The sequence below is a fragment of the Epinephelus fuscoguttatus genome, linkage group LG1 (genome assembly GCF_011397635.1).
Source record: "Epinephelus fuscoguttatus linkage group LG1, E.fuscoguttatus.final_Chr_v1".
Lineage (NCBI taxonomy): Eukaryota > Metazoa > Chordata > Actinopteri > Perciformes > Serranidae > Epinephelus > Epinephelus fuscoguttatus.
In genome coordinates, this window is record NC_064752.1 from 13848334 (window position 1) to 13868254 (window position 19921).

Sequence of the window (19921 nt, forward strand, 5' to 3'; positions counted from 1 at the left end):
TTTGAAATCAGTTCTATACTGTACATGTAGCCAATAGCATGTTTTCAGTACAGGCGTAGTGTGTTTGGGAAGTCAAGCAAAAAGGGCATTACAGTGAGGTTCATTCATGCTCCCTCTGGCACCATAACTGTAGTAATATCCTTCAGTGTGTGATCATCATTCTTTTCAAATCTTGCAGTGTGTGCATGTTTGAGATCAGAGAGAAGAACATCTGCAAAGTCTCTCCTCACGTGTACGATGCAGCCGTATTTTAAAAATTGGTTAGGATTTTAAAACTCCTGTCCTCCTGAGCCCAGCTTTAGCTGCTAGCCGCGTGTTCAGCCACCTCCATGTTGAGAGCCGTGTGCAGACAGCCTCTGAATTATAGATACGCTCTGAATATCACATAGGGCTTCTTTAAAGGAAAGCAGTGTATTGATACAGAGCAGAGGAAGTTTATAACCATATTGTCTTGTTTGTCTTCTCCCCTGCAGATCAACCTGACCACCTCCCCAGCGGCAGCTCAGCTGATCAGCCGGGCTCAGAGCATTAGCTCCACCCCCACCAGTATTTCCCAGCAGGCTGTTCTGCTGGGCGGCCCATCGAGCCCCACGCTCACGGCCAGCCAGGCACAGATGTACCTGCGCGCACAGATGGTGAGATGTAGACACAAGGAGCACAGCCACTGGCATATTTACATGAGGGGGCATATATACATAAACACAACCTCACACTCATACTGCTTAAATAAACAAGCTTGCTCCAGCTCAGGTTTTTGCTTCTGTGTGTTTTGGGATTTGTGCGTGTGTGTGTGTGTGTGTGTGTGTGTGTGTGCGCGCGCGCGCTTATTCTACCATAGTAAATGGCGTGCTTTATCCTCATCTCGCTGCCAGAGGAGGTGTTCAGATTAATCTTTCGGGCCCCAGAGGGCTCATTACAAACACAGAAGGGAATGTCATGAATGTGTGTGCATGCTCAGAAAACATTTTTGGGGCATCACAGGTGTTCCCTCTGCTGTAGCTTAAGCTTCAGTTGTTTTAACAGAGTTGCGAGGAATACAGACTCTTTAATGGCCCCTTCTGCAGCAGGATGTGTGTAACTTGTTGGTTTCAGCTTGTTTTTCCACACATACACCAATTTGAGGTTCAAAACAGTGTTGGTGTATAATTACAATCTGTGGTATCAGTGTTTTCTTTGAAAGGCATTTATTAAGACAAAAAGTCTGCTGTTCTGTAGTTTTAATTGCAAGAAAAAGATTAAAATTGTTGCACGTTCTGTCTAAAACACATGAACAGGATCCTTTAGCTTCAAGGTCTAGTGTGTAGGATTTAGGGGCATATATTGTCGGAGATGGAATATAACCTAATAAGTGTATTTTCTTTAGTGTATAATCAGCTGAAAATAGGAATCATTCTGTTTTCGTTACTCGAGAACGAGCTGTTTGCATCTATAAAGGGAGCAGGTCCTTGTCTACGGAGATCGCCACGTTGCACCATCATGTTTCTACAGTAGCAGTTCTTGTTTTGGCGAGGAAGACACCTCTACGGATAATTCATCTCCTAGTTAAACCCTCCTGGATGTCTGGATATTAAGTTACCAGAGGAAAAAAGTGAACACGCATTAACAGGTGCTAGGCCTGTCTCTAAACCCTCTCCGACATTCCAAACAGGTGTTTGAGAAACACAGATTTTTAACACGAAGATGCTTTTTTCCGTGTTTTTACCTGTTTCATTCACCTGCTCCACTTGTTTCTGAGAGGAGGAGACCTCTGCGGATAATTCAGCTCCTGGTAAAAAGTTTCAGCTGGTTGCAATCTGCAATCCTGTCTGCTTGCCTCTAAATCTTACACACAGTTCCTTTATAGAAGCAAACAGACATACTTCCTCAAAATGCAATGAAACCCATTGACGAAATATAGTACAACAAGAAAATGGCTCTATCTCAGAAACCACAAGGACCACAATTAAGTATTTAGTATTCATCAACTCATAACAAGTGGAATATCAAAGATTTGCACACACACGCAGAATAAAAATACATTGTATTTGGAAGATGTTTAATGAAAACAATGTTAGTGTTTTCCTCATTTTCTAAAATTCCTGACTTTGATGAAAGTTTGATTTTTCATTAGACACTTGTCCATGTGTCTTGTATGTCTGTACCAGATTTTAAAGCTTTAGATCAAGCAGAACAAATGTTGTGATTTTTTCTGATCCCACTAAAGTTGTTGGGCACATAATCCTTTCCGTGACATTGGTTAGGTTTTTTTTTTTTTTTTTTTTTTGTGGTCTGGTCTTGTTTGATTAGCCTACTTTGCTATTTTATTGGAGATTAGAGAAGAATCCAATCCAACAATCATTCCCTGACTCATCCACATCTATGCTGTGTGTGTGTAATTTGTTCCAGGCCCAGCAGAGCAACCTGGTGCAGGTGGCCAGGAGCCTGGGCCGGGCTGTTCCTCTTTCCCCGCAGCTCATTTTCACTCCAACAGCCACAGTGACGGCTGTGCAGTCAGAGAGCTCCACACTGGCCTCTTCACAGGTACACTCACTGGGAAAATGTTATCACTACAAGCTTGTTTTAGGGTCCTGGACCTGATCCCCCCCAAGTCAAAACATATTCAAATTCAGGGTTAAGCATACCAGGAAGCTCATTTGTTTTAAAATAATTTGTACTTCCTCTGTGATATCAGCTGGGTGATCTTAATATGCCTCCACTGGTTTGCAGCAAAGCAAAATACATCTTCGTTCATTCTGTAACAAACCCAGTTCTGACAGACTAAGAATATCTGCTCCTTTAACCCACTGTTTGAAGTCTGTCTGTATCAATAATATCCCATCATTCTGTCTCTCATAGAATCAGGTCCAGAATCTTGCCATCCGTGGCCAGCAGGGGGCGACCACGTCCTCCTCTCAGACTCAGACGCTGCAGGCTCTCAGTCTGAAGCAGAGCCCTGTGCCCATCCAGCCTGCCTCACTCATCAAAAATCCCAGCCAAGTAACGCAGGCCTCCACGGGAGGGAAGGCCACCTCCTCCGACGGTTCATCTGAGGCAGGGAAGAAAGGGGACAGTACGGCAGTCACAGAGGTCCGAGCTATCAACATGAGCCGCAGTGTGACAGCTGTCAGTGCGCAGCCCCTGATTGCTCCAGGTTAGTGAAGTGTGTAAACCCACAGTCTGAGAAGTTCAAATAAGGCTGAAGTCTGAATGTGTGCAGGTCTCTGACCAATAAAACTGATCCTGACAGTGATTACAGCAGGGCCAACCAAAAGAAGGACCCAGACCCCACAGACATAATCGAAGGCATTTACTGTTTGGTCTGTAAAGTGAAAATAAGAGAAATAAAGGGTTTTACAGCAGAATCAATAAGTCAGTTTATTCAAGTAGTATTTTTGCTAATCAATAAATAACAACAAATATAATAAATTCATCTCTTCCAGCTTCTTAAATAAGAGGATTTGCTGATTTTCTTCATCATGTAGCTCAAACAACAAAAGCAATTAAAAGATATATTATAAAACATTTCCGCTTTAAAATGTCTAAAAACAACTAAACCTGACTTATGTATTATGTTGAGTGGTGTAGGCACATTATCCCAAATTATCCCACAGTGTTCAAACCCAGAGGGATCTATAATTTTATTTAAAGCACAGTGTGTTTCATTTCGTTGCCTTTCAATGGTGTCATTTCCCCTTTACCCCCTCTAGTTGTTGCTCTAACTTCCACAGAAACATCAGATGATATGTCAGAGAGTGAGGAAGGAATTTATATGATATTTTGATACTGATCCAGCTTAATACGACGTGTTACTATGACAAGAGGCTCATGCTGGCCACAAAGCTAACACATACAGTGATTTTATAATATTACAACAATGTTGAACATGCTCATGAAGTTATTTTGCGTAAGATAGTTTTGGCCACAGAAAGCTACGTTGGGTTACTCCACTGAATTTCCTACATAATGTTGGCTACAGTAGTGTAAAGGTTGCAGATTTTCTTTCACAAGGATGGCAAAGGTTTGACCTGCTTTACTCTCTCTCTGACTGGCTAGTACTTGTTGCCTTGGTTGGTTAGGTTTAGGGGCTGTACACATGCCACGTTTTTTGCATGCTCAAATTCATTTTTTTTTAGTGAGGATGCGTGGCGGGTGCGCTTAAACACCAGAGCAACGCCATCGTTGTCGAGTTCAATTTTTGGAATGCAGCAGTGCGCTGCATATCATGTGACGAGGACCAACCAATCACTTCTTCAGTAGATATCAGTCTGTAGTAAATATGGAAAAGTTGTTTATTTTGGTGCAGAGCTGCCAGAGCTTTTCATCTGTCCCACAGATGATAGGCCTACACACAAACAGCTCCTGGAAGATCAGCTCTGCATTCAGGATTTCAGGTAAATAGGCTATGATGCAGTACTTCTTAAGTTTGCTTATCAACCTCAGACGCAACCCACCGTCGCACTCTTGAAAGCTGGCTCAAAAAAGGCACAAAAGTAGCACCCAGAGGCCAACCTTGTTTTTTCCAGACGTTTTAAGATGCAGCATGTGTACGGCCCCTAAGGGCAGGTCACGCCTCTGCCATCCAGGAAAAAACAAATTTGCATATGGGTAGTCAAGTCAAGTAAGTTGTTAGCTAATGTTACTGCAGCTATTCCATTAGAACTAAATGACACAATGTGAATAAATGTGATTAAACGTAACTTGAATACAACTTTAAATTCATTCCTCACCTGTGAACATAATTTCTGCCTCAGTTAAGTCAACTCTCATGATCCCACGCTACTTCACAATGTAATTAAAGTCTGTCTTTTGTTGTTGTTGTGATTGAGATACCCCTAGCGGCAGAAATTACATACTATGCAGTAAAGACACACCTTTGCCCTCAGAAAATTGTAACAGGCCCTTTTCAATATTTTAGAATTTTACAGACCGAGTTGATAATAAAAACAATTGTAAGGTGCAGTCTTAATTGGTAAAGAACATAAATGATGGTTAGATACTCAGACTTACATATCCGTCAATCAGGTATTCCGGAGTTTATCTGATCTCCCCATGTGATTGGTTAAGGGGCCGCACATACCATCTCCGATGGTGGTGGAGACCTCTCTGCCGAGATCTTAACAGCAATAAAATTATGATCTCCTCTTCATCGAGAGTGTCCATGTTTGTGTTTAACCAGAAATACACTGTCACCGCCTTATTCGCTTTTCGTGACCTCTGTGTCTGAGTGCTGCGGTCTGCCCCTAGCGGAGACCACCCGTATCGGGCGTTTTGGCTGCATCGACGATCGTCCGTGCTGCAGCAAGTATACACACAGGTGCAGCACACCGTGTATGCGTACGTTTGGCCACGCAGCAAGTATACTTCTCGCTTCAGTATTTTTAGACATGCTAGCAGCATGAGAGATGTAAAAATACAGTCTGATGGCCTGTCCCCTATTGAAATATCTCAACAATTAATGGATGGATTGCAGGGACATATTAAACAGAAATGAATGGCAACCAGACAATGAATTGTTATGACTTCTGATGCCCTGACTTTCCCTGCTGCACCACCAGCAGGTCAAAGTGTCAGTTATTATTTTAAATATCTCAACATCTACTCGACATAGATCGGACTAGCAATAAACTCTAGCGCCATCATCAGGTCAGAATGTTAGTTTGTGTAGTTCTTTATTTTATGACCAAACACCTGCAAAATCAATGCATCCCATCAGCCTTATCACCCATATTAGCTTAACATGCTATACTAAGATGAAGCACTCATCTCACACAGCTGCTAGCATGGCTGCAGATTCTCCATCTTGTTTTCATCTGACAAAGCGTTCACAGCAGTTACAGAGCAATTGACATGTATGTTAAATGTAAACAGTCTGCTTCTTTAAAGTCTTAATGTTATTTCTGTACAGAGACTGACACTCAATATACCATAGGAAGTTTAATTTTCATTTTTGTGGGCAGATAAATTAAACTGCCAAACTGTCTGCCAGCTGCTGCGTGCTTCGTTTTTTTTGGAAACAGATGTCCATTTCAAACCCTGAAATAGACTGGGCCCTTCATGCAGCTGTCATATATACAGTGGAAACGTGTTCTCGTGTTTATAGTAAGATTAGATGAGAAAAGAGTTTTTACACTTTACGCTTTTAATAGCTTTCTCTGGGCCGCGAGTGCGACATGTCATGGCCTGTATCACAAAACCATTCACTCACTGAAGGGGTGAAACCAGCCGTATTAAAGAGCGTGTGTTGGGCCGTGTCTGGAACAGTCGAGCTGCTTTGTGAATTAGAAGCTGTGAAAGGCACACTGCCACGCAAGAATCTCTCTAAACCACTTATTGTGTAATTGAAAGTCAGCAGCTGTGTTATTTTTTTCATTTTAGTGTGAATGATTGTGAATATGCCAGCAGCACAAGCTGATTAAATCAAATTTAGTCCTGTTTGTTTGCAGGATAAGCCCCTTCAGATGCATTATCACGTTCAGAGAGGGTCCTGATAAGACATCACATCTCAGAGTAGTTTATTTGAGCAAGACCGAAAAAATATACATGTACCGTGTGTGTGTGTATGTGCTGTGAGTGGTAATTGTGTTAATGAGTGTACATGACTGTAAACCTAATATACACTGCAGTGCACCGTGTTTATGCGTGCTGTTGTTTTCCTCTGCCTGTTCAGATGTGTGTGTATGTTTTGGGGCTTGTGTGTGTGTGTGTGTGTGTGTTTGTGTGGGGAAAGGGAGGGGGAGTTGGGATTATCTGAGCGTGTCAGTGCACAACTGTGTCTTGCTTTGTTGCAGTAATGGATTCACATAAAATGAAAGGGAGGATGGAAGCTGAAAATCTGGCTGCATGCTGTCTGGAAAAATTAACGTGGGTTGCCATAGCAGCAGGCCATGAGGGACAGGTGTGCACATGAGATGCTGGGGAGTTAATACACTATGGATCAGGAGAAGGAGAGACTGTAAGGCTGCCTGATGGGATTCAAATTAGGATAAAAGCGTGGATTCAACTTGGCTGTGAGTGGGTCATTACGCACTTTGATTTCCAACATAAAATCAGGGGAGACTTTTGGTACTGACGCGCCACTGTCTGTTGTTAATCCAGAATTTCAGCAACTACTTTCATGATTAATGGTTGGTGTCCTGTTGTGGTTAAACTGTATAATTTAGCTGCAGGAAACCAGAGATTTTTCTGGTGGTTGAGTTCACATCCTGTCCATAATAACCTTGGCTCTAATGAGTAGATATTATTAGACTCTGTGACTAATTTGTCAGTATTTTCAGCATTGTTAGGGTATCTTAGGGAATTATGCACAATATTTATATTTCAAATTAAGTTAATTACTTACTACTGTCAAGAAGAGCATTAAGTTACAGTACTTCACTACTGTGCTACATTACTTTTGCTTTCTGTCTTAAATGGGTTGTGCTAGGCTCAATTTTTTGGGTTAATTGTAGTCTCGTGTAGACAGACCTGTCTCCACAGAACTGTGTGAGAAAGGCCTGAAACATAAACCATATAAAATGAGGGATGTAGCCACTGTGATGTTGGTTTGTGGACTGCCGTTTTGATGCTTTGAGTTTGGCATAATGGCTGCCATTATCTTTGTTTTTTGGAGCCAGAAGTGATCATATTTGGACAAGAATCTGGCCCTGTGGAGGAGCAAGGAGTGGATCTAACTGAGGATCCAAGGAGACTATGGGCAGATGGCCTGTCACTTACTGTAAAGCTTTATTAAGACTTTAAGTCTCAATAAAATTAAAACAGATGAGTTATAAAAAAAAAAATCGCCCCCTGTACAGTTGTCATGAATGTTGAAATTGGCAATAGAGACCAAAATCGTTTTTGTGCCAGGCTGTAAAGTAAAGTTGAGCATTTTAACGAGGGTGTCTGTGGGGATTGACTCACTTCTGGGGTCAGTCTCAAGTGGTCATTTCAAGGAACTGCAGTTGTTGTGCCTTTGCATTGACTTTTTTAGCCCTGGAGGTTGCTACCGGGTTTGGGACATAATTGTATAAAGAGAACCGGATACAGCGTTGGAGGCAGGGTCCCTTTCATTCCTTTGAAAGTGGTGCATGAAGCCAAAATGGTTCAACTGCCATGTATAAAATTACCTGGATCAATGGCGCTGCTTCTGCCCTCCGTGGCTTATTGAGCAGGCGCTCTAGAGACTTCTGCAGGCCAAGAAGACTTCTTCTGGTTTTGTACTCGGCTAACTTGAATGGGGATAAAGTGATTCAATCGTGTGGCTCTTCTAGACTTTGCAAGTGTTATCAGAGGGAATGGATTAAAATACGGGCAGTGAAATAAATTATTTTGCCAGGGTTGTGACACTCAAAAAATGTGTATCCACTGATTTACAAACGTCTGTTTTACCATGTAAGTCAATGGGAAGAATTATTTTTGGATCACAGGGCGTCACGTGACAGTGTAATTACACCATGCGGCTGCTACGCAGATTGGCTTCAAAGCGCAGTACACTTCCTGGGAGCCTGATCTGGAAGCACACATAATCATTTTGTGAGAGGGAAAAAAAATGCTCTGGATTGTTTGTATTTTTCTAAACCAATCACATTCGTCCTGGGCGGTGCTAAGCCCAGGATGCAGTGATGGTGCAAAATAGGGTCAGTGGGGAACACACATGGTGGCTAACTGTTAGCATCACATGGCTACTGTTTCCTAAGGGTTATTATGTATTTGTTCTTAAAGGGTTCAACAACAGAGTGAAGTCGTTTCGGTATGAGCGTTAGATTGTTGAGACCATTAAAAGGCTCAGTGTTGGGTGTCAGCACTGCAGCTAAAACAAACAGAAAGTTTGTTGATCCGGCTGGGAGTCGGGATGGTCCAGGGAACAGACAGCCAGCATAAAAAAGATGGTATTCAGGTATCGTTAGACTGGAGATGTTTCGAAAGATGAGGCAAATCAACACCGACTGGCTGTTTCAGAAATCAGATCAACATCGGGTGTTAGAGTCCAGTGAAATGGAGTCTGGGCTTTTCCGAGGTGTGTTTATAAGTTGTTTTGTTTGCTGTAGATCTGTAGAACATTTCACAGAAAGAACAAAGCAGGCATGTCTTGTTGAACAATCAAAAGTTTCATCAAAACTTGCTCTTTTCAGTGTGTAGGTTGCTAAGTTTGAGGTTGATGTTGTTCCCTTTTGCGAAGGGGATTTTGGAAACAGCAACACACAGACAGCCTTAAATAGCCAGCCAATGTCTACATCCAGTGAGTCAGACTACATTTATTGTGGAGTAAACCTGCATTTCTAGCATAAATAGTCTGGATAATGACAAAGTTCTCTTGAATCTCACTTTCTAAATCACATTAAACACATTACCACTCATTATTTTGCTGATCTGATGTTTCTGACATGACTTGAAGGCAAGATAAAACTTGGGAAACAAGTCTGACAGATGACATGCCAATAAAGGATAAAGAGACTCAATAAAAAAGCAAATCGCTGCAACCGTATCACTAACCGTAATGTTATTCTTGAAATTCTACCTTAAATCAAACACATCTTTCCCTTCATCAGTGCTGAACTTGACTCCACAAAAATTGGAGAGGTGTGATTAATCGTGTCTGCTATTTTTGGTCATCAGTTTTTCCTCTTGCTTTTCAAACAATGGCAGATGATTTCAGAGCAGTGCCTCTGTTACCGTGAACATAACAGACATTCCCCTGAATAGGACTTGGACTGGAAACAAATGTTGCGTCTGGCTCGTTGCAGTAAGCGTTTGTCATCACCTCCTCTTGGCACTCAAAAGCAAGCACCTTACTATGAAAACCACAGCAGGGAACCCCCAAAAGCACCGTGCTCACAGATGAAAAGACCAGATCTGCACACTCAAGTCTGTTTTGGCATATTTATGTAGCTGCTAGCAACAGTGTCAGTTGCCAGTTTCACTTGCATATTATTACAAAAAAAACCTGGAAAGGCAAGAAAAAATGGAAACCCTTCAACTTAATGCAAAACTAAAAGACCCAGTGTAATGAAAAATACATTTTCCCAGTTTAAATCATGTGTCTCTGTGTTAATTGATCATTTATCTTTTATTATATACCAAACATATGTCAAAAGAATCAGTATCAGTTATTTTTACATCAAAATAAATGTCTTTTGTCTTTCTGTACAACCAGGTAAATGTTTGATGACTCATCCTGCACTCAAGGGTGTTAACAAAATATCATCCAGTCTAATGAGAATTAAGCTAGCCACACCGGTCATTTAATATCACACTTCACTATTTGTGGGTTGTAGTAGCAATATGAAAAGAGATAGGTTTGTTTGGATATCATTGAGCTAAACCTTTGTTTTCATTTTCAAAACAATGTGGCGGAGGTCTAATTTATTTATGTCTCCTTCATCCTCCTCCTGATCTAATGGCGAGGGAGGTTTGTATGGAGCCAACAATATGTTCTGCTCTAGCTCCGTATCGCACTGAACTCTAAGCCAGCCCATTTTCTAGCAGTCCAATCCCGCTCACATGCTGTATTTCACTAGGAAATGTGTCACAGCGCAGAAGCTAACGATGCTCTAAGTTCTGTTTCACTGGTTTCAGTGTGTAGGATTTGGGAGGATGTATTAGCATATATAAAAAATAATATGTTGGGTACACACTACATGATATCAGCCTGATTATATCCCAACACAGTGTCATGCTGTGTCGGCCCGGATCATGAACAACAATGAGTCTTGTACATAGTAGACGACAACAGATGCCATGTCTGGGACGCCTCATGACGTTCCAGCAGAAAGTCCCTTCATTTTCTAGAAAGGCTTTTATTGTGAAACATTTGCAGGAACTTGTTGTGGAGGATTTAGTGACTTGTATGTTTTCGTACCGTACTTCAAATGTAGCTCCTGCCATCTAGTTGCTCTTGTTATGTTACTATAATAACATTTCGGCTGGCGCATGAACAGACACAGTGACTGAAATAATAGTAGGAATTATAAAAAATAGGACAAGAATAACTCGATGCCATCACACACGTCGTGAACGACGACCGGGGATGATTGGTGTGCACCATCGTGTAGTCTGTCGGCCAAGTCACGGCACGATTTTATGACTCCACAATCCCCTAATCTGACAAAGTGTCTAGTAGTGTGTACCAGGCATAAGCCATCCCATTTTTTAGCAGTCCAATCAAATGCGAAGGATTTGATTTAAATCCATCTTTTACCTGTAAACTGCTCAAATGCTCTGTTTCACTGGGAAATACGTCACAGCAGAGAAGCTAACGACGCTCTAACTTCCGTTTACTGGGACTTTAAAGGTCCAGTTTGTAGGATTTTGGAGGCTGTATTGGCATAAATAAGATTTTATATAACAAGTATGTTTTCTTTAGTGTATATGAACCTGAACGTATGAATTGTTGTGTTTTTGTTACCATAGAATGAGCCATTTGTTTCTACATAGGGAGCAGGTCCTCGTCTGTGTGATCTCGGCCATGTTTCCACAGTAGCCCAGAACAGACAAACCCAAAACTGGCTCTAGATAGGGCCATTCTCGTGTTCATTTTGGCCACCATAGTTAGCTCTTTTTTGTTTATCAGAAAATTAAGCCTCACTGTAGAGTGTACAACTGCTAAAATACTGAGGTGTGTGATGTGGTTTTCTCCTTGAAAGGCAGATTGTTTCAAAGCAAATCAGGAATAGGATTAATTTAGCTAGTGTTCTCTCGGTGCCCACTTGATGAAGGATCTGCAAACCAGATTTTGAGTTGTATTAAAGTGAGGAAAGATGGCGTAAGGCCCGCTGTTGCTCTGTTGTTTTAGGTTGGAATGTGTTTCATGAATGTAAGCCAAAGCGGCAGCCAGTGAGAATGTGGAAACTCAGGGATTTTCCAGGGCCTGGTGCGACAAACCCATCAGGAACGTATACTGTCCTCAACCGCTGGACATTGTGCAACAATGCAGAGATAAAGTAAAAGGTCTACGCACTATAACTAAAGGAGCGTGGAAACCCCTGCCACATACTGAATATTGTATGATTGCATGTGTGTATAAACAGTATGTGTGTGGGTGGAGGGGGCGGCTGAGTCATTCCAGTCCTTAATCCTGAGACCTTGAGGCAGAATAGCGTTTAAATGAATTCCCCCAACTTCCTCTTCTTCCAAGTCTTCTCTCCCTGTTCCTCATTAGAGTCTTGAGAAAGTGTCAGGATTCACAGGGAGGGCCGGTCATATCCGGTGTGCACTGATTCAGAAATCCCCCTCCTTCACTCAGACTGGAGCTGGAAATCTCTTGCTACCTTATGACTCTGTGAGATTTGATTAAAGGTGCTACAGTTAGATTATAGAAACTATTACTGATGCTATTTTACTCACATGTGACAGTTACATATATGTATATATTTTATTTATTTGATGGTCATATTTACATCAGCATAATCATTAAAATCCACCAAGAAAGAGGTCATAATGTTGTATCTTGAGTCTAATGTGAGTAACTCAGAGCACAAAAACACGTTTTCAGTCACAGAATAAGAGTGCAGATCCTGTGGACGTCTGAGTTCTTCCACATGCCCTGTTGTCCTTGAGTAGTGCCACAGTCACATGGTTTTTATTGTCCCATTAATTTGTCCCCAAACGTCCAGGAGGCAGGTCGTGAGAAGGAAAGAAACACAAAAAGTCAGTGTGTTACAGAACAGTAAGGAACTACTTAAAGGTTCTGTATCTGTCATTCAGAACAGTAACACAGCAGCTGACCTCTGTTTGCTACGTAAGGATACAATGGAGTAATGGCGTCCTGAGCAGAGAATGAAGTCACGCTACCTCAGTGTGTGTTGTAATCTGAGCCTCTGTTTGTTGTCACAGGCTGTAGGCTGGTCTGGCTGCGTGTGCATGTGTGTATCCCACTGGCTAGTTTATCGCCGCTGTGTTGCATTGTGCTCATAACAGAGTTTCATCCACCTTCCTGTTCCCCCTGGTTAACACTGTTAACTCTGTCAGCACCGCTGCTGCTGTTTAGCACTGTTTATGAAGTTAGCAACATTAGCTGTTAGCCGCCAGCTCAGCTAGCAGCTAATCGACAAGTAATAATTGCCCTTATCCCTGAAGTATTTGGGTAACGTCTGAATTTACTGAAGCCCAGCAAGGAGTCATCAGTTTACTGTTGATCTCTTGGTCAATTGATCAGTCCACCACTTTGTTCCAGACCATAGACTATAAAAATAGTGGACATGGCTACGGTGACGTCAACCATTGGTTTGCGGACTCTGTTTTGAAGCTTTCAGTTTAGCATTGCGTCCATTGCCATCTTGGTTTTTGGAGCCAGAAGCGACCATATTTGGGCGAGAGGCTGGAGCAAGAAAGAGCAAGTGGCAGATTGACTCGCTCTTGGAGCAAGCCTCAAGTGGCCATGAGGGGAACTGCCTTTGTTGGGCACTTCACTGTTGGCTTGATCCAGACAGAAATATCTCAACAACTATTGGATTAATTTAACAAACATTCATAGTGCCCAGAGGAAGAATCTTAGTGATGTTGATTATCCCCTACTTTGATGATATCGATAGATTTAATAGTCCAAAACCAACGCTATTAAGTTTAGGCTTGAACCTGGGCAATTTTATAAAGGAAAAAAAGTCTAAAAATGTGAATTGTCCTGTTTTTTTTTTACTTCTCTATGACAGTTAAGTGAATATATTTGGGTTGAGGACAAAACAAGACATTTAATTACGTCATCTATATCTTTGGGAAACATTGATCAACATTTTTGACCTTTCCCTGACTTTTTAAGACCAAACAACTAATCCATTAATTGACATTAAAAGCTGCAGCCCTAGAACCATCTAATGCTGCTGGATGTCTCCAGTCATCCCAGGCTCATATCCCTCCTGCTCTTAACATTGTAAAATATCCCTGTACACCACAGATAACCAAATTTTCTGTTGGTGGGTTCCACTGAGTCTCACCATGTGAAAAAGAAAACACTTTTAGCAGCTCCTGTAGCATTAAAGAGACTAATGACATGCAAACTCTGCTGGATAGAAACATCTATATATTCCGCAGCAGGGCACAGACTGCGGTTAGTGCCTCACAGGGAAACTTTGAAACCAGATGGAGCCTATCCCACACAAAACATCATGAAAAGAACAGGGGGAGGGGGAGGGCGGGGGCGAGGGGGATTTGAGTCAAACGCTGATGTACTTGGCAGTTTTCCATGCTTGGATTTATTAGGGGGTTTATTACCATCGCCAAACACACCTCCATGTTCACACGGCTCATATAGCAGGAGCTACTGTGTAGTGCTGTGCTGCAGGAGTCATTTCATGTTTGGGTTTCAGTTATAACAATGTGTCAGTTAGTTTTTAGTATTTCCTGGTAGGGTTGTTAAAGATCAAGGAGGCAGCAGAGAGGCTCGGACCTGCTGACTCAACATTAACCCTGTAAAGAGTGTCATGGACAGCTGGCTCTGCATGTTCGTTTCTAGGCATTTCTAATATTAGACTGGCCTTAGGCTACTTCCGCTGAACCTCTCTCTTACTCAGACATGCTCCCACAATACAAGATTGATGTGCTGTGTCTCGGGCAAGTTATGAGCTCGGGATGTCTTTTTACCCACAGCAGCGCAGACAGGTGGTGACAGGCCATTTTGAAACGATTTGTGAGTAATGGTCAGACGAAAACCGCAGCAGAGGGCCTCTCAGTGCACCTTTCAGCGAGCTCTTAATATTACACCCTGTCAACAGGGGGCACACAGGTGAAGGCAAAGCTACAAAACAAGCTCTTTTGTGCAGACGTCTACATTTTTCAGTGCTCCTGATATACACTGAGTGTGAGCACGCAAGAAATAAATATTATACCTTCTATAAGGTAATATATTACCTTATAGAAGAGAATAATGTGTGATAAGACTTTAGCATGCAGTGTGTATTATGTAATCTTTGTTGAACATTGGGCCTGAAATGATTACTCCCCTAATAGGGAGAAAAAAGCTAGAAGTGACGTCCAAGTGCTTATTGTGTCCGATCCACAATCCAAAAGCCAAAATTATTTAACTCATAGTCACATAAAACAGACAAAAGCAATAAATATTCACATTTGAGAAGCTGGAACTACAGAATGTTTTACACTTTGGCTTCATTAAATGGCTTAAAGGATTCTGATTACCACTATGTCTGCAGAAATTCTGCAGTAATTATTTGTTGATTATTGAAGTTAGCCCAAAAATTGAGATCAGATAATAGGTATTTTTTAATTGCTTTATGGCCAGTATGGATAGGAAACATAATTAAAGGACTCTTTCAGGGCACAATACTGTTATGATTATGAGTACTCAAGGAGAACAATAACTGATACTTGAAGTGATAAACATTTGCAGTAAAAATGAAAATCAAAATTTGTCAAAAGTTTTAAACAAAAACTCTCAAAAACCCCAGAACAAAACTTTAAGTGTCCTTAAGCTTTCTATGTTTAACTAAATGGTGCAAAAGAGAACATTGCTCTTCCACCTTATTTGCATGTGTTGCAGCCTGTCTTCCCTGGTGTTGATATGTCACTCTGCATTTTCACCTCCAAAAAGATTTTTTTGTGGTGGGGTTTCTGTGCCACTGTGTTGAGGTTCTGTGAAGTGCAGTTATGTTTGATTGATCCACCTGAATCACACATAAAACATGGCTTAATAGTGACAAGATTCAATAAAAGTGCATTTAGGCTCCATTATAACTCACAGACAAAACTGTTGTCTTCTGCTAGATTCGTTTTCTCCAGAAATACAACGTGCTAATGTTATTAGCATAAGCCTGTGACATTTTACATTGCATAAACTAGCCTAGTGGCTGGCACACAGTGACTAATGTGACAGGTCCTTGCAGTTCTCGTCCTTATACCCAAGTTTCATCCAGTAACTACTAGTAGACTGACGGGAGAATGTTATCACCAGAAACAATTGGTGTCTTCTGCAACTTCATCATATTGTGATGTTCAATTTCAGTAATATCTGCTGCCTTACATTCTACAACCAACTTTGCTCGCTAATCGGAGTAGCTCCAGTCTGTGTTTTTTCTCTGTCAGTGGCACGGCAGCCCTCAGTGTTGATAGGTAATTACTTGTAACATGTAAGCAATCAGATACTGCTGTGGACGGGACATTGAGCAAGACAGCAGAGGACGTGTGTATAGCTGCAGACACATTTGTGGCCAGCACAACTAGAACAAGACAAACCCACTATCGCGATGGTTATCTGAACCCTGCTACAATGCTACACTGTCGTAAATGAATATGAGGCCAAACATAGCAATAATCCACTGTATATTACATTATACATGAAGACAAGATTCAGCTTATAAGTAACAAAATGTAACCCTTACCCTAACCTTAACCACCTCTCTTTTTTCAGCTAATACTTCATGGCTAGCTAATAGCTAACTTAGCATTTTCATTTTGGCTTCCACCTCCTTGGCAATAGGCAAAGGGGGCTGATTGTGCACTGGTTGGCGAGTCATGTAGCTAATGGGTTGGTCACATAGCTGCTCCAGCTGCAGCTATACCTACTTGCAGCTTGAGTGGTGCAACATATCCTCATTCACCACTTTGTATATCCTACAAAGTACCGCCCCACTAATGATGTTACTTATATAACATGCCTGCAGACAGAGGCAGGTGGCGGCACCAGAGCCAAAGAAATGCATTTTTAATTAATGTATGGTATCGGCCGTCAGATGAAAAGAATCATAAATCTAATAATCAGAAAAATGCCAAATATTGTAGCCCATAATTGGCCAGACTGATAATCAGTGGATCCCTACAGTACATATGGCATGTGAGACACAACAGAAGTGTCTGTCTGTGTTTTGTAAATTCCCTGAATCTAATAATAAATATTGGTTTTATTCTCGTTCCAGCGTACACGCAGATCCAGCCCCACTCCCTGGTTCAGCAGCACAAGCAGCAGCAGCAGCAGCAGCAGCAGCAGCAGTTTGTGGTCCATCAGAGTCAAGCTTCCCAGAGGACAGCAGGCCAGCTGCTGCAGACAGCCTCCATTCAGCCATCACAGCACCCTGTCCCCGTCCTGCCCAAACCTGCTCCACACCAGCCCTCCACGCCCAGCCAGCAGGCCACCATCTTCCACTCCACCATCAGCCCCCACGCCCTCCACTCCTCCCTCAACCATGCCAAAGCTCAGCCCGTCCAGCTCACTGCCATCAACCTACAGATACAGCCAACGGTGAGGACACTTACACGCACACGCCAAGGTCTCAAACAAAAGAGGTTTTGAGCAACTTGAAAAATATATTTTGTTGTTGTTGTTTTTATTAAATCAGTAGTTGCCAGTATCAGTGATCAGGTTAGATTCATAGATACATGTTGGTGTAAAGGCAGGTCAGGGACTTGCTTCTTTTCTTATATAAATTTAGTTTAGTTTAGACACACTGGACCATGTTTTGGCAGGTACTGTTACTAACAGGGCAGGTTCCCCAGAATCCCCATGTCCCAGTGTTTCTGATGTATACTATTGATGCTAAAATTATGTAATGGTGCAGCACTGTTGTTCCAGTCTTTACAGAAAACACTGGCAATTGGGAAATAATTTGTTCTTAGCCAAGGCAGCAGCGCAGCGCCAGGGATGGCAATGTTTGGCTGTCGGTTGGTCCCCCCATTCAGTCCACAGTGAAATATCTCTACAACTGTGAAATTTGCTACACACTTTCAAGCCAAGCAGCCACCTCCAGGGCTGAAAAATTAAGCCAAATCTGCAATTATTTGAATGGCCGCTCTCTGACATTGACTCAACATGCTGAATTGGCTGAAAAAGAGCTGACAAGGGCCAGCTAGTGCCAACATTGCGGGACACACCACAAAAATTAGGGCAACAGATGCTCACCGACAGCCTGACCATCGACTTGGTGTGTCATTGTGAGCATGATAGCATGCTAATGTTAGCATTCAGCTCAGAGCACAGCTTCACAGTGCCGCTGGTGAGGCCATAGACTCATTGTCTTGTTGGAAATGATTTACTTTATTTGGATATGTGAGGAAAATTTAATAGAAACACTGACAAAAAGTCAATTTTCTGAACTTGTAACATGTCTTGTATATCTAGAGGACGGTATAGGAGAGTATCTCTTTTTCACAGTAGCATATCATCCATCGTGTGTTTCCAGAACTGCTTATTTTTATGATTCATTTTTTTGTCCTCCATTTGTTTATAATGGGGCACGACTTTCTGTCCTGCTTGACATCCTGACCTTTTGTGTCGCCAACATTCTTGATGTTTTTTTAAAGTGGTAACCAGCAAAGAAAAACTACTGGTCCAACAACACCCACCAAATCAATGTCTACTCCAAGACTTACATGTTGAAAAAAACAGGAATCTTCTGAGTTTGGGATTCCTGGTGTAATATTTTCCCACTGCTGTGATATTTTCCAAGCCTAATGGTTTTCACTTTTTGAGTCACTGACATTAAAGGTACCAACAGTCCCTGATCTGTCTCTTCGCCACTGTCTCAGACGTTACTTTCTCATGTTTCCCCTCTTCCTGATACACATCGTAGGCCTCTCGTCTGGTTCAGGATAGCAAAGATAAGCCAACCTCACTGGTGGTCAGAGAGACATGTCCAGCCCCCGCCACCCAGCAACAGCAGCCACAACAGCAGCAGCAACAGCAGCAACCTGCACCTTCGCCATCACAACCCAGCAAGCCCGTAGAGCAGCCCAAGGTCGACCCAGCCACGCCATCTGTTCAGCCACAAGGTAATGACTCAGCATGACTTCCTAAGCTGCTAAATTACACTTTGTAGAGTACTCCAACATTTTGGTAGATAAACTTTGTAACCAATTAGCCACTGGGACAAGAAGTAGCAGTTAAACTAAAAGTTTTCTCCTTGTCAGAGAAATTGAACCATTATTTCTGCTCTGCCCTGCTGGTATTGGCCAACTCTTGGAGACCTTCAGCGGAGGGAAGGAAAATCGATGCTGATTTTTACTTGTAATTCAGAACATGTTGTGTCTGCAGCACATTTAGTCTCACTACTCTCTGTCTCTTATTGCTTAGTTTGTTGTTGATTTCCCTGAGCTGCGGCCAAAAAGCTCACCTGATAACCACTATTCCCTCAGCTCTGCCATGTTATGCACAAACATTTAAACCCACAACAAAAACATCACAACAGCAGTAATATAACCAGACTCATAATGAACACTTTGTTTTGTTGTGTGTAACTTACATTGGAAATAATTTGACACACACTGTTTCCTGTGTGAAGGCCCAGACACACCAAACTGACATCAAAGAACTAGCAGCAATGAAAGCTGACTGTTGTGTTGCCTCACGTCGCCACGTCTCGCCCAAAAAGTGAAACAGGAACACATTGTAAAGACTCAACTGATGGCCAGCCAGCATGTACGTTCTGCGCCTGCATGAGAGGAAATAACTTTCCATACCAGCAGATGGTGGTATTCCTTTTTCAAAAAGTGAAACCAGAAGGCCATTTTGATGATAGTAAGCCAGTCAGCACATTGACAACACGAGCCGGTTTTGATAGACCAAAGCATATTTACCGTGTGCCACTAAACAATAACTCAAACCATCACGAACTGTTTCTGCGTCAGAGTTCAATGGCTAAAGAAATACAGTCTAACCTTATGCAACAAGTTTGTTTTGGTCTCACTCCCTCTTGAATTTAGCTCATTGTTTACTTTCCTCACTTCTGTTTCTCTTCTCGTGCTAAGCTGAACTGCCAATCAGAGTGATTTCATTCAGCGACAAGCTCTGCCATTGCCATGGCGGATTAAACATGCTGAATCGACCAAAAAAAAAGTACACAGGGGAAAACAAGGGGCAAAGGCCCGAGACGCACTGACTACGGCAACAGACGCTCACCAACAGCCCAACAATGACTAACAGCTGATCGTTAGCTTGGTGTGTCCGGGCCTTAGCACCCACAGTGCAGGGGCGACGTCATGGTCATATTTTGTTCACACCCATTCACATACATGAGGCAGAAAAAAG

General features: G+C 42.2%; 1 protein-coding gene across 2 annotated transcripts in view; it reads left to right on the forward strand.

Moving 5' to 3' along the window:
• Positions 1-19921, forward strand: part of phc2b (polyhomeotic homolog 2b (Drosophila)) — a 55666-nt gene that overhangs the window by 19649 nt on the left and 16096 nt on the right. For both annotated transcript variants that reach the window (XM_049563741.1, XM_049564529.1), the window contains exons 5-9: positions 474-635; positions 2386-2520; positions 2836-3130; positions 16818-17140; positions 18468-18666. In XM_049563741.1, the coding sequence (XP_049419698.1) occupies positions 474-635; positions 2386-2520; positions 2836-3130; positions 16818-17140; positions 18468-18666 (1114 nt within the window). The remainder of the gene's footprint in view (positions 1-473; positions 636-2385; positions 2521-2835; positions 3131-16817; positions 17141-18467; positions 18667-19921) is intronic.